Below are 14,441 nucleotides of genomic sequence, written 5' to 3' on the forward strand. Positions count from 1 at the left end.
TTTCGTTAACGACTGTGGCCAGGAAGCTTGTAAAACAGGGCAAAATTCACTTAACCAATGTTTGACTTAAGAACAGACATTTTGGGCACAGTTGTGGCAATAAGTCCAGGTCTACCTGTTACTGTAAAGACAGTTCGGATGAGGAGGGGGAGAGAGTAAGCTGAACGATGCAACTGCAGTAGACTGTTCAAGTGGTTGGGCTGTCGGTTAGGTTCCATAAGTCAGCAAAGGAAGAGTTCCAATGAGGGATGATACTCACTCTCTTCAGCTGAAAAAGATAGTAATCAATGAAATCCTGAGGTTCGTGCAAGGACCGATTTTCCTTGTGCTTCTCTATCTCCTCCTTTGCCAGATCATAGATAAACTTAATGTGGGACAGTGTCCTTTGATGAGGCCCAGGAACGTGTCGCATCAGCCAGGGAAACACTTCGTACAGCTAAAAGAGAGTAAAGTCACTGTCAGTGTTATCGTAACACAATCTATTTTCTACTCCTTGCAATTAAACTTTTTGCTGACGTTAGGAGCGTTGACAATAACACTATCAAGACTCCTGGGCTACCAACCCCTGCTCCTTTTTGCACAGGGGAACCTCGCACCTACAAAGGGATAGATCTTAGATCAGGGGTCTCCAACCTTGGCCACTTAAAGACTTGTGGACCTCAACTCCCACAAGGCTGAGGTATTCTGGGAGTTGAAGTCAGCAAGTCTTAAAGTAACCAAGGTTGGAGACCCCTGTCTTAGATCTAGATCTTAATGAAGAGAAGGACGAGGGGGGACATAATAGCAGTCTTCCAATATCTGAGGGGTTGCTACAAAGAGGAGGGAGTCAAGCTGTTCTCCAAAACGCCTGAAGGCAGGACAAGAAGCAACAGATGGAAACTAATCAAGGAGAGAAGCAGCCTAGAACTTCCTGACTGTTAGAACAATTAACCAGTGGAACAACCTGCCTCCAGAACCTGTGAATGCTCCAACACTGGAAGTTTTCAAGAAGAGACTGGACAGCCATTTGTCTGAAATGGTATAGGGATTCCTGCCTTAGCAGGGGGTTGGACTAGATGACCTCCAAGGTCCCTTCCAACTTTATTATTATTATTATTATTATTATTATTATTATTATTATTATTATTATTATCATCATCATCATCATCATCCATTCCCCATTTTGCCTGTTTTCGAAGCTGCTGAAGGCCGCTCCTCCAGGAGGGTGAGGAGTTCTTTATTTGTTTAGTGACTGTTCGAAGTTATAACGGCACTGACAAAAAGTGACTTGTGGCCATTTTTCACACTTAACAACCATTGCGCCATCCCTGTGCTCACGTGATCAGAATTCAGCCGCTTGGCAACTGGTTTCATATTGATGACGGTTGCAGTGTCCCAGGGTCATCTGGATTACGTGTTGTGACCTTCTGACTAGCACAGGGGGAAGCCAGATTTGCTTAACCATATTAATAATTTAACAACCTGCGGTGTGATTCACTTAACGATTGTGGCCAGAAAGATTGTAAAAATGGGGCAAGACTCAGCTAATTGCTGTCTTACTGAACAACAGAAATGTTGGGCCCAATTGTGTTCATACGCTGAGGATGACCTGCATAGGTTTTTAGGCCACCATACTATAGGCTTTTAGACCAATCCGAATCATATCTAGTAAGAAAATAAAAGTTTACTCACAACGTGAAAGAAGCTACCCACAAATTCTGAGCTAAAAGCTAGGCCTTCTGTTATTTTCTGGAAGTTTTCATCTTCAAGGGAACATCGGTACCCAAATACCAAGACGGCTATCACGTTGAAGAAAGCATTGGTGACTGGCAACAAAGGATCCAAGGGTTGACCTGAAAATTAAGAAACGGAGGATGAAGTTTCGTTCTCCGAGCTTGTGGGTTGGTTTGCGAACGTTTTGTTACCGGGCTAAGTAACATCTTCAGCTGACTTTAGGGGGGACACCTGTGTCAGTGCTCTTCTATTTATAAGGGCTTCAGGTGTGGGTGTGTCAAGTGAGGGTCTTGTGATGAGTCATCAGAGGGAGGCTTGAGATGGGCCTTGTGATAGGGAGGTTGCTTCAGATCAGGGTTGTTGGAAGATGTGAATTATCAGTGGGTGAGGGGTGGGTCATCAGGGAGAGGCCGGTGATGGGACTTGTGATGGGGAGGTTAGGGTAACTGGGAGGTGAACTGTTGGTGGGAGGACGATGGGGGGGCTTGCGTGGGATGGTTGTGGGTCAGCACTGTCTCTGGTTGGCTGTGCGGTTGATCTGGATCATGAGGGGTTCATAGGCTGGCTGTAGGTTTGATGTTTCTGTGGATGGAATTGCTTGCGGAGTGCCTAGCTTCAACGAACTCACGAGCGTGGTGAGTGGTCACATGGCCGATGATTTTTGTGTTGCTCCAATCAAACTGGTGTTGTTTGGTGTCATTGTGGGTCGCAATTAAAGATTTGGGATCATGGCATTTGACTGCTAGCCGGTGGCAATCATAATGATAATGATAATTTGAAAGGCAAAGACAAAAAGGACAAGGATAAAAAGTGGAAAGAGAGGCACATAACTAAGGCAGAATATCAGCAAATAGCCCGAGCCTGCAAAGGTGAAGTGAGGAAAGCTAAGGCTCAAAATGAACTAAGGTTTGCGACAAAAGTCAATATATAACCCAAAAAAAAAGCTTCTTTCAACATGTAAAAAATAAGAAAAAAGTTAAGGAAATGATTGGTCCATTATTGGGAGAAAGTGGCAAGAAGGTGACAAGCAACAGGGAGAAAGCAGAACTACTCAACTCGGGTTTTTTGCACCCGTATTTACACAAAGGGAAAAAACTACTACTACTACTACTGTTGATTTTGTAGATTACACTGTTTTCTCTCATTCTTCTGTGTCTTGTCTTTGGAGTCCGGCTGTGGGTTTGTGGACTATCGTTATTCCTAAGGGTTGGAGAATTGTGGCTGTCATTTCCGACACCCCTTTTGTGTATGGTAGGGTTAGTTTTTGCATGGTGGTCGACTGTGTGGTGTGGTGTGGATGCCATATGTCAGAATATGAAGAAACTGATTGTCAAATGAATGTAATACAAAATAATAGAAGTATTTCATTCTGTTACCCGTAGAAATAAAATGTATAGGTAGTCCCTGACTTATAGTTACTTAACAACTGGTCAGAATTACAACAAGCACCTAAAAACATACTTATGAGCTGGATAAGAAGTTCTGATAGCTGCACACACACAGCCACCATCACACGTCTGTATTTTCGGCACTCAGCAACCAGCCTGTCTTTACAGTGGTTGCGAAGCTGCAATTTATGACATTTTGCTGGAAACCAGCATTTCCAGGTATCCCTGATTTATGATCCTAATTGAGCCCATAATTTCCACTGCTAAATTGTTAAGTGAGTTGCATCTCATAAAAATCAAGTACAGTCATATGGTAACCAGCTTAATGACTACCACATCTTATGACCATAATTACAGGCTCAATTATGGTAATAGGTCAAGGACTTCTTGTAAAGATTTAGGCAAGCTGGCTTTTGTGCTGGCAGCTTTTGCTGGTCTCACCTACCATTTGCATAAGCAAAGGTTTCCACTAGCTGACTGGCTTCCTCTTGTATTTGATGCTCCACGCCTGTCCTCCCCACTCCAAGTTTACGCATAGTGAGTAGGCTGAATCGCCTCTGTTGCTTCCAGGTGTGGCCGTTGGAAAGAATAATACCTGAATCAAACAGAAATAAGTGAGAAATTGTTACCCGCAAAAGGAGATGTTCCAAAGATATTAAATCATAGGCTTGAGGTGTCCTTGGTTGTTTTCTTGCAGACATTTCATTACCCTATCTAGGTAACATCAGCAGTGCTGGTAGGGAGTGGGGTGTGCTCTCTGTTTAAACACAAGTGGCTGCACAACCAAGCTCAGAGAGGACCAAGGACCCCCATCATTTCAACCCTGAGCTACAAATAGTCTCCTTTATTGGAATTATCGGCTTAGAAGAGGCCACATTCAGCAAATCATACTGGTATACTCTTGCAAGAATGAAGAGTGTTGCAGAATGAAACACAACCCTTAAGGAAATATCCTTTAACACAAAATGTTAAAACTGGATATTTCATTTCAGCTTGGTTGTCTGAGACAGGCCCCAGCTTAAAAATCATAGCTAATTTTTAAGCCATAAATTCTCAGATATAAATATTTGAAATATTTGAAAGCTGGGGCTGTTTCTCAAGGCACTGCTGAGAGTGAGATGGGGTTGCCCTATGGGCTTATTATATTTTCTGTTCTCAAGTTTCAGAACAAAATGAAATAACACAGTTGGAAGGAACCTTACAGGTCTTCTAGTCCAACACCCTGCTCAGGGCTTTTCAACCTATACCAGGGCTTTTCAACCAGTGGTACGGGTACCACCTGTGGTACATTGGCACCTGGCAGGTGGTACACGGCCATCCTAGAAAAGTAGTAACAGGGGAAGGGAATGAGCTGAACCGGTGGCAGCACCGCACAAGCCTGAGTGACAGACAGCTGGAGCTGCAGGGCTGTCAGGGCTCAGTGGAAGCGCCAGGATCAGCACCAGGCTCCAGCTGAAGCTCGGTGCTGATCCTGGTGCTTCTGCTGAGCCTAGAACAGGGGTGTCAAACTCAATTTCATTGAGGGCTGCATCAGCATTGCGGTTGCCCCTCAAGGGGCCGGGTGGGTATGGCCAGGGTGGGCGTGGTCTGCTGGGTGGGCGTGGCTAAAGTGCGTATGGCCTACCGGGTGGGCGTGGCCAGCTCTACATCGTTGGCATCAAGGGTGCCTATGGGGGCCTGGGCAGGAGTGGGACAGATCTGAGGGTCTCTGGCAGAAGGAGGGTCTCTGGGCCAGGGACAAGGCAGAGGGGGCCGTTCCCTCACTGTTTCCAGGATGGCTTCGCGGGCCACATGAAACCACTTCGCGGGCCAGATCCGGCCCCCGGGCCTTGTGTTTGACATGTCTGGCCTAGAAGAAGCGCCAATCAGCTGGAACGTTGCAGCATCTCCAGGGTCTTGTGATTTACATTCAGATGCTTGGCAACTGATTCATATTTATGACAGTCACAGTGTCCCAGGGTCATGTGAAGGGACCAAAACCTGCCGCAACCATCCAGCAAATGGGGAGGGAATAAAAACCAAACACCCCACCCCACCCCACCCCCATTGCAGGCTTTTCAACCTTTTCAGCCATTGTACCACTTTTAGGATATGGCAACATCCGAGTACCACCAGTCGCCTAGCAAGGTGTCCAAAACTTGATGACCAAAAAAAGAAAAGGAAAAAAAAGATAAAGTACAGGTAGTCCTCAACTTACAACAGTTCGCTTCGTGACTGTTTGAAGTTACAATGGCACTGAAAAAAGTGCCCCCAAGCTCTTCCTTCTGTCCGAGGTTTTAATTGTTGTGAGCATTTCTGTTGAGGATTGGCAGCGGGGGTGGGGTGGGGGTGTTTGGTTTTTATTCCCTCCCCATCTGATAGGTGGTTGCAGCAGGCTTTGGTCCCTTCACATGACCCTGGGACACTGTGACCATCATAAATATGAATCAGGTGCCAAGCATCTGAATGTAAATCACAAGACCCTGGAGATGCTGCAACATTCCAGCTGATCGGCGCTTCTTCTGGGCTCAGAAGTGCCAGGATCAGTGCCGAGTTCCAGCTGGAACCTGACACTGATCCTGGAGCTTCCACTGAGCCCTGACAGCCCCGAAGAAGTGCTGATCGTGGCGCTTCCTCTGAACCCTGACAGCCCTGCAGCTCCAGCCGTCTCTCGCTCAGGCTTGTGCGGTGCTGCCACCGGTTCAGCTCATTCCCCTCCCCCGCTACCACTTTTCTAGGATGGTCGCATACCACCTGCCAGGTGCCCATGTATCCCAGGTGGTACCCGTACCACTGGTTGAAAAGCCCTGCCCTATACTGTACTATTTCACACAAAAGGCTGTCCAATCTCTTCTTAAAAAGCTCCAATGTTGGAACGCCCAAAACTTCTGGAGGCAGGTTGTTCCACTGATTGATTGTTTTCACTGTCAGGAAATTTCTCCTTAATTCTAGGTTGTTTCTCTCCTTGATTAGTTTCCATCCATTGCTTCTTGTCCTGGCTTCAGAGAATAGCTTGACTGCCTCTTCTTTGGGGCAACCTCTGAGATTTTGGAAGACTGTTATCATGTCCCCCCTCGTCCCTCTCTTCATTAAACCAAACATACCCAATTCATGCATCTGTTCTTTACATATATGTTTTAGCCTCCAGCCCCCTAATTAATTTATTTATTATTTATTTATTAATTTAATTTATATACCGCCCTTCTCTCAAGAGACTCAGGGCGGTTAACAGGGCAATACGTAAAAAACAGATACAAAAGTTAAAATTATTAAAACATGATTAAACGATGCCCATAGTACAAATTTAAAATTAAGTCATAATAACAAACCCACCCATCTTTGTTGCTCATTTCTTTCTCTTTTTTAAAAAGCAGTTGTTTTTTAGAAAGCCTCTTTGAGTCTTTCTGGCTGAATGGCATGGGGTGTCAAACTGCTGGCCTGCGACCCCAGCGTGTGATACCGAAACCACCCCAGCTACCCCAGCTCCGGCAATGGGGAAAAAGTCGCGATATGTCGCAACATGTCACGTGAAGTGGCGAGTTTGACACCCCTGGCATATATCCTTCAGTAAGTAAACAGAAAGGAAAAGAAGTACATTTCACAACTTACCTTTTCCTTTGGACAGAGCCCTTAAAAAGGGGGTCTCTACTCGCTCAGCGAGGTCTTCAGAATGGTTGACCAATCCATGTTTTACAACTTTGTAACCTGACAGTACTATTATGGGTAAATTCCACACCAGTAATGTGTAAATATTTCCATAACGTTTTGCAAGCTGTCGTTAGGGGAAAAAGAATTATTATTATTATTATTATTATTATTATTATTATTATTATTATTATTATTATTATTATTATTATTATTATTATTATAGGGATGCAGTGGCTCAGTGGGTTAGGATGCTGAGCTTGTCGATCAGAAGGTCGGCAGTTTGGCGGGTCGAATCCCAAGTGCCGCATAGCAGAGTGAGCACCTGTTACTCGTCCCAGCTTCTGCCAACCTAGCAGTTCGAAAGCACGTAAAAATGCAAGTAGAAAAATAGGGACCACTACGGTGGGAAGGTAACAGCGTTCCGTGCGCCTTTGGCATCTAGTCATGCCGGCCACATGACCACGGAGACGTCCTCGGACAAGCGCTGGCTCTTCGGCTTTGAAACGGAGATGAGCACTAGCCCCTAGAGTCGGAAACGACTAGCACGCATGTGCGGGGAAACCTTTACCTTACCTTTACCTTTACCATTATTATTATTATTATTATTATTATTATTATTATTATTATTATTATTATTATTATTATTATTGGTACATTCAGATGAAGAATGCAACTTAACAACCATAAATCAGCCTCAAATTTCTGTGGCTAAGCACGACAGTTGTTAAGCGAATTTTGCCCCATTTTGTGACCTTTCTTGCCACAGTTGTCCAGAGAATGACTACAGTTGTTATGTTAGTAGCCCGATTGTTAAGTCAATCTGAGCTCTTCGTTTTGTTTGTCAGAAGATCACAAAATGGGATCACAACATCCCGGACACTGTAAGTATCGTAAATACCTGCCAGTTGCTGAGCGTCTGAATCTTGATCGTGTGACCAAGGGGATGCTGCAACAGTCGTTAAGTGTGAAAAACAGTCATAAGTCATTTTTTTCAGTGCGGTTGGTCACTAAACAAATGGTTGTTAATGTAATGTATTGGGCTTGCTTGTTAACACCACGTGGTAATGGCTGGTAGGCTGCTGGAGCAGGGAGCTAGCTAACGGCTCCTAGCATCTCAGACAGCCCGTCTCCAGCGCTGCTATTGGTTGCCCCTAGGCGGCAATAGGTTGCTTCAAACCTATTGGCCGCCACCTAGGGGCCAGGGTATAAATTGCTGCATCTGCAGCCCTGTTCTCTAGTTCAGATCCTGCAAGCAATAAACCATGATCTTTGCTGAACTCACTCGCCTCGTCTTCATTCCTGCGCAACAAACCCAGTACACACCAGTTAAGTCGAGAACTAGCTGCATTTGGTTCCTTCTTTCACAGCAAGTAGGGTGCAAAAATGATCATCACCATCACCAACAAACCATGATCATCATTTCGAAGAGCTGCTATTCACTTTCTGTATTTGACTCACAATCATCTTTCCCAGCCTGTTCCTCCTCCAATTTTTGTTTTTCAGCCAATGTTTCCTGCTGCTTACCCTTCTCACTTTCCTTTACCTCCCTGTTTTGTTTCATTTTTTTCCACCCATCCCTTTCTGTCTCATTGCTGGAAAGGACTAAATTGCTCCACCAGATCGTTGCAGTCCATTTTCTGGGACTGAGCTGGGCAAAGTCACCCAGTTTGCTTCAATCCAGCTTTCTGGGCTGCCAGAAAAAAAAAGAATTGCTTTGGACAAGTTCTACATCTTTGGACAACTTCTCATCCTAGCCTTGTCTCCTACTCCAAACTAAAAAGCTACCTGGTCAAGTGATTTCCAGATTGCCTACGCCAGGGGTCTTCAAATTTGTCCCTTTTATGACTTGTGGACTTCAACTCCCAGAACTCCTCAGCCAGGCACGTGGAATTCTGGGAGTTGAAGTCCACAAGTCACAAAAGGGCCAAGTTTGAGGACCCCTGGCCTATGTTGAAGCTGATCATGTGGAAGTCTTCAGAAAGTAACAGAATAACAGAGTTGGAAGGAACCTTGGAGGTCTTCTAATCTAACCTCCTGCAGGAGACCTTATACCATTTCAGACAAGTGGATGCCCAATCTCTTCTTAAAAACCTCCAGTGATCCTTCCACATGAGTCAAGAGAGCTCCAACCTGGATACCTTCAGAGAAGGAGAAACTTTAGGCTCCTCTCGAGGTAACAACTGTCCTCAATCTTCTTCTGCAGGATCCAGAAACATGAGGTTTTGATCTCTTCTTGCTGTTGGTCCCTATTATTCACCCATCACCATGGACGCAATATGGAGAGCCCAGCAGTCTGAAATAAGCTTTTCCACACCACTGGCTACTTTCAAATGGCTTGGAAGAAGCTTCCCTGCAGCCCAATTTGAAGCCTCCCAACACGGGAGACTGTAGTTTGTGCCAAGAGCTCTCTAAGTTGGCCTCTTTGGGATGCACACCGGATTCTCCACAGGCTGGGTTGGAGCTGCATCACCTGGGAATATTTTTGTCAGTCAAAGTTTGCATATGCTGGAAGTCATTCTAATTCCAGTTTTCATAATACAGGGGGCCCTCGATTTGCAATCTCAATGGAGCCCAACATTTCTGTTGCTATGTGAGATGGTGGTTAAGTGACTTTTCAAACTTTCTTGCCCCAGGCATTAAGTGAATCACTGCCGCTGTTAAATTAGTAACTCGGTTGTTAAGTGAATCTGGCTTCCCCCACTGACTTTGCTTGTCAGAAGGTCACAAAAGAAGATCACATGACACTACAAGCATCTTAAATACCAGCCAGTGGCCAAGCATCTGAATTTTGATCACATGACCAAGGGGGATGCTTCAATCTCATCCCTGCCTTCGGACTGTTCTCTATTGCCATTCACATATCGGCCCCAAAGGATTCAGAGTTCCCTGGGTACTGGCCACAGTGAGAGGGTGGCCTGAACTTACATCTGCTGCCCCTAGAGGTGAGAGCTCTAGGGGACATGCTGTACCCAGGATGGATGTTTCGGACTATTCCCCCTGGTATAGGCTTTCCAACTGTCGTGAGAGGGCGGTGGTTGGCCTGTCCTGGGGTGACACCCAGCTGAGTGGCAGTGGCTGGGTGGAGGCTCGGGACATCTATTTGCTCTCTGTTTGGTTCCTCCTTAAATCAACTGATTATGGACTGCCTATATCTGGACTGCTTTATGCCTTGTTTTAGGTACTCCTCTACGGACTTGCTCGCCCTCAGGGGTGCTCCCCCTTCCTGGAGGCGGCCCGCCTTTCCAGCCGAGTATAATCTCGAGGAAGGTCCCATCTATTGGGATCCTGAGAGATGGCCGGGCACGGTTATGGGCCTCCGACGTAAACCTAACAGGAGGTCCTTGATTTGTTTTTTGTCAAAATTTTTTTGGGGGTTAGGGAGGAGGGAGGGTTCTTTTTTTGGTTGTTTGGATGAGGGGGGCAGTCCAACTACCTTTGTTCAGGCTAGTGCTGAGGCTGATCGCGGAGGGGAGGAGCGGGGGTCGGCTGCTTCTGGGGCTCCAGGGCCAGTCGTGGGATTGTCCATTCCCACGACGATAGGGAATGGCAGCAGGTGTAGGAACAGAGGGCCGTATCGGTCTCAGGGAAGGCCTCTCCGCTGCTTACAAGCGGTGAGGCACTCCGACCCTCTGGTTCCGCCCCGAGGTCCCGGGAGTGAGGATGTGCAGCCTCCTGAGCTCCGGCTGGTGTATTTGAATGCCAGGTCGGTCGTTAATAAGGCTCCTCTCGTTCGAGACTTGGTCGAGGGTGAGCAGGCTGACCTGGCTTGCATCACGGAGACCTGGTTGGGCCCAGAGGGCGGTGTTCCTCTGGTTGATCTTTGCCCACCAGGTTTCCGGGTGCTGCACCGGCCTCGGGCTCAGGGTAGGGGTGGGGGAGTGGCTGTTGTTGTGAGGGAGACCTTGTGTCCGCGGGAGGCCACCGTTCCCCAGACAGTCGGGTGTGAGTCTCTCTTTTTGAGATGCGGCCCTGGTGCGCAGTTGGGCTTGCTGCTGGTGTACCTTTCGCCTAGTCACGCAGCAGCAGCCCTGCCTGAGCTGCTTGATGTCCTCTCTGGGCTGGTGGTTGAGTTCCCGAAACTTATAGTTTTGGGGGACTTCAACCTACCATCGCTGGGAGGATCATCTGAGTTGGCTCGGGAGTTCATGGCTTCCATGACGGCCATGGACCTGACGCAAGTAATTACGGGACCGACTCATGAAGGAGGCCACACCCTTGACCTTGTTTTCTTGTCTGGACGGTGGTTAGATGATCTTGGTGGGGGCTCTCCAATTATTATGCCCCTGTCATGGACCGATCATCATCTCCTGCGGCTGGTCTTCCGTTTTGCCACCCCCCGCCGTGGGTGTTTGGAACCACTCAAATGGTACCGCCCCAGACGCTTAATGGATCCCCAGAGGTTCCAGGCGGCGCTGGGGTCCCCACCTGCCTCCCTCGCTCACAGCTCGGCCGAGGCCTTAGTGGAAGCCTGGGAAAGGACGGCCACTGAGGCCCTTGACCGAGTTGTACCCTTGCGGCCCCTGACCCGGTGCAGATCCCGCCGGGCTCCATGGTTTTCTGCGGAGCTCCGGGAGATGAAGCGTCGGAGACGGGGCCTAGAGAGCGGTTGGAGGTCCAGCCGATCCGAACCCGACCGATTGCGACTAAGAGCCTATATTAGGTCTTATCTCGCTGCAATTGGGGAGGCGAGGTCCAACCACTTCGCCACCCTTATTGCGTCCGCAGATAATCGCCCGGCTGCCCTGTTTAGGGTGACTCGCTCCCTCCTAAATCAGGAGGTGAGGGAGGATCCCTTGCAGGGACGTGCCGAGGAGTTTAACCAACATCTGTCGGACAAAATCGCTCGGATTCGGACCGGTTTGGACTCTGACTGGGCAGAGTCTGACGATCAGGACACGGGTGGTCTTGTCGATATCATCTGGGAGGAGTTTGATTCTGTGACTCCGGAGGAAGTGGACAGGATCATGGGGAGGCTGAGCACCACCACATGTTTACTGGACCCGTGCCCTTCCTGGCTGGTTTATGCAGCCCGGGAGAGGACACGCAGCTGGTTCCAGGCAGTTATATCGGCTTCTTTGAGTGAGGGTATCTTCCCCGCCGTCTTGAAGGAGGCGGTGGTGAGGCCTCTCCTCAAGAAGCCTGCCCTGGACCCGGCTGTATTGAACAACTTTCGTCCTGTCTCCAACCTTCGCTTTCTTGCGAAGGTTGTTGAGAGTGTGGTGGCGCATCAGCTCCCTCTGGTCCTGGATGAAGCGGATTATCTAGACCCGTACCAATCGGGTTTCAGGCCCGGGCACAGCACGGAGACGGCATTGGTCGCGCTGGTGAATGATCTCTGGAGGGCTCGGGACAGGGGGCATTCCTCTGTCCTAGTCCTATTAGACCTCTCGGCGGCTTTCGATACCATCGACCATGGTATCTTGCTGCGGCGTCTCAGGGGATTGGGAGTGGGAGGCACAGTTTTACAGTGGTTCTCCTCCTATCTCTTGGGACGTTCGCAGTCGGTGTTGGCAGGGGGGCAGAGGTCGACCGCGAGGTCTCTCATTTGTGGAGTTCCTCAGGGGTCGGTCCTCTCGCCTCTCCTGTTCAACATCTACATGAAGCCGCTGGGTGAGATCATTCGTGGCTTTGGAGTTGGGTATCATCAGTACGCTGATGATACCCAACTTTTCTTTTCGACCCCAAACCACCCCAGTGATGCCCTCAACATGATGTCCCGTTGCCTGGAGGCGGTTCGGGTCTGGATGGGGAGGAACAGACTCCAACTCAACCCCGACAAGACTGAGTGGCTTTGCATACCTTCATCCCGGGTTTATTCGGACATTCCACCTCTAGCTATGGGGGGTGAATTATTACCCCCCGTAGATAGGGCTCGCAACTTGGGGGTCCTCCTAGATTCACGGCTCACCTTGGAAGATCATATAGGAGCCGTGACTAGGGGGACCTTCGCACAGGTTCGCCTGGTGCGTCAGTTGCGGCCCTATCTTAGCCGGGATGATCTATGCACGGTCACTCATGCGCTCGTGTCCTCTCGTCTGGACTACTGCAACGCTCTCTACATGGGGCTGCCCTTGAGGACCACTCGGAAGCTCCAACTGGTACAGAATGCAGCCGCGAGAGTGGTGCTGGGAGTCTCCCGATACTCCCACGTTACACCTCTGCTCCGTGAGCTGCATTGGTTGCCAGTTGTCTTCCGGGTGAGATTCAAGGTACTGGTAACGGTATTCAAAGCACTCCATGGCATGGGGCCGGAGTACCTCAGGGAACATCTGCTGCCGGCATCAAGCTCCCTGCGCCCTGTGCGTTCCCACAGAGAGGGCCTCCTCAGGGTGCCACCGATCAGAGAATGTCGATTGGTGGCCCCCAGGGGGAGATCCTTCTCTGTGGGCGCTCCGGAGCTGTGGAATCAGCTACCGGTAGAGCTCCGGACGGCGCCCGATCTTCGCTCCTTTCGTCGCGATCTCAAGACATTTCTGTTTGTACAAGCCGGCCTAGCCTGAGGGGGAGTGTTGGGGTTGTTTTATCTTTCGTTTTTTAATTTTTCTGGGGGGTTTTAGCGTTGTATTTATATTGTTTTTAACTAGGGCAATTGTTTTATCTTTTTTTAATGTTTGTATTTGCTATTTTATTCTGCCCTGTGAACTGCCCTGAGTCCTCAGGGAGAAGGGCGGTATATAAATGTTATTAAATTAAATTAAATTAAATTAAATTAAATGGTCAAAAGTGTGAAAAACAGTCATAAGACCATTTTTTCAGTGCCGTTGTAACTTTGAAGAATTACTAAACGAATAGTTGTAAGTTGAAGACTACCTCTATAATAAAACAAAAGCTTATTGTTGGAGTTGTAAATAAAGAGAAGAGACTTCTTTCCATATTTCTATATAAACACGATGAATGGATGGATGGATTAATGTTGGATTAAAAAAATAGCTTCCCTTTGAATACACAGCAAGATTTCTTCCCAGAGGCAGACAGCTTGTAAAATCAGCACTTTTCTTTATCACATATAAAGATGGATCTCGTATAGAGATTGCTTTGTTTAACAATTCCCAGGTTAAGACACCCATGACTTTGTGACTGATCCTTGCATTTATGACAGTCCCTTGGAGGACTGTAAAAGAAAGAGAATCTGAAGTAACAGAGGTCTTCAGACTTGGCAGTCCCACTTGTGATCACTAAATGAGGACTACCGATATCATTATCCATTTCTCTACTAAACAAATTCTTAATCCTCTAAATATCATGCATTCAACAACCTTCTCCATCACTGGCTCAGAAGTCAAATGACCGGGGAAAAAAAGAAAAAAAAAAGAAGTCAAATGACCGCAGTCTTCTTCAATAAGCTAAATAAATTAAATAAATAAATAAATAAATAAATAAATAAATAAATAAATTAAAATAAAAATAAACAAACAAACAAATAAATAAATAAGCTTCATAATCAAGAAACCCTGTTCACCGCCCTGTTCACCGCCCTGAGTCCTTCGGGAGAAGGGCGGTATACAAATTAAATTAATAATAAATAAATAAATAAATAAGAAACAAAATACACAGTGGAAAAAAAATACCTGAATTAGAAGATCAGGAGTAAGTCTAAAACCAGTCTGCCAGCTGATTCCAATTAAAGGAAGTGGCAAAGGTCCAGGTGGACATTTTCTGAGTAACTGGAGTTGTTTCAGAAAGCACAGAATCGAAAGACCCAACAGCAGAAGC

General features: G+C 47.3%; 1 protein-coding gene across 1 annotated transcript in view; it reads right to left on the bottom strand.

Moving 5' to 3' along the window:
• LOC310641627 (cytochrome P450 2J2-like) overlaps nucleotides 1-8,995 on the bottom strand; it is a gene marked incomplete at both ends in the record, with an annotated part of 59,071 nt that extends 50,076 nt beyond the window's left edge. The window contains 5 exons of the mRNA XM_083364863.1: nucleotides 260-436; nucleotides 1,672-1,832; nucleotides 3,547-3,768; nucleotides 6,690-6,794; nucleotides 8,986-8,995. Coding sequence (XP_083220989.1) covers nucleotides 260-436; nucleotides 1,672-1,832; nucleotides 3,547-3,768; nucleotides 6,690-6,794; nucleotides 8,986-8,995 — 675 coding nt within the window. The remainder of the gene's footprint in view (nucleotides 1-259; nucleotides 437-1,671; nucleotides 1,833-3,546; nucleotides 3,769-6,689; nucleotides 6,795-8,985) is intronic.
• Between the last annotated feature and the right edge of the window lie 5,446 nt (nucleotides 8,996-14,441).

The sequence above is a fragment of the Vipera ursinii genome (genome assembly GCF_947247035.1).
Source record: "Vipera ursinii genome assembly, chromosome: 5".
In the NCBI taxonomy this organism is placed as follows: domain Eukaryota; kingdom Metazoa; phylum Chordata; class Lepidosauria; order Squamata; family Viperidae; genus Vipera; species Vipera ursinii.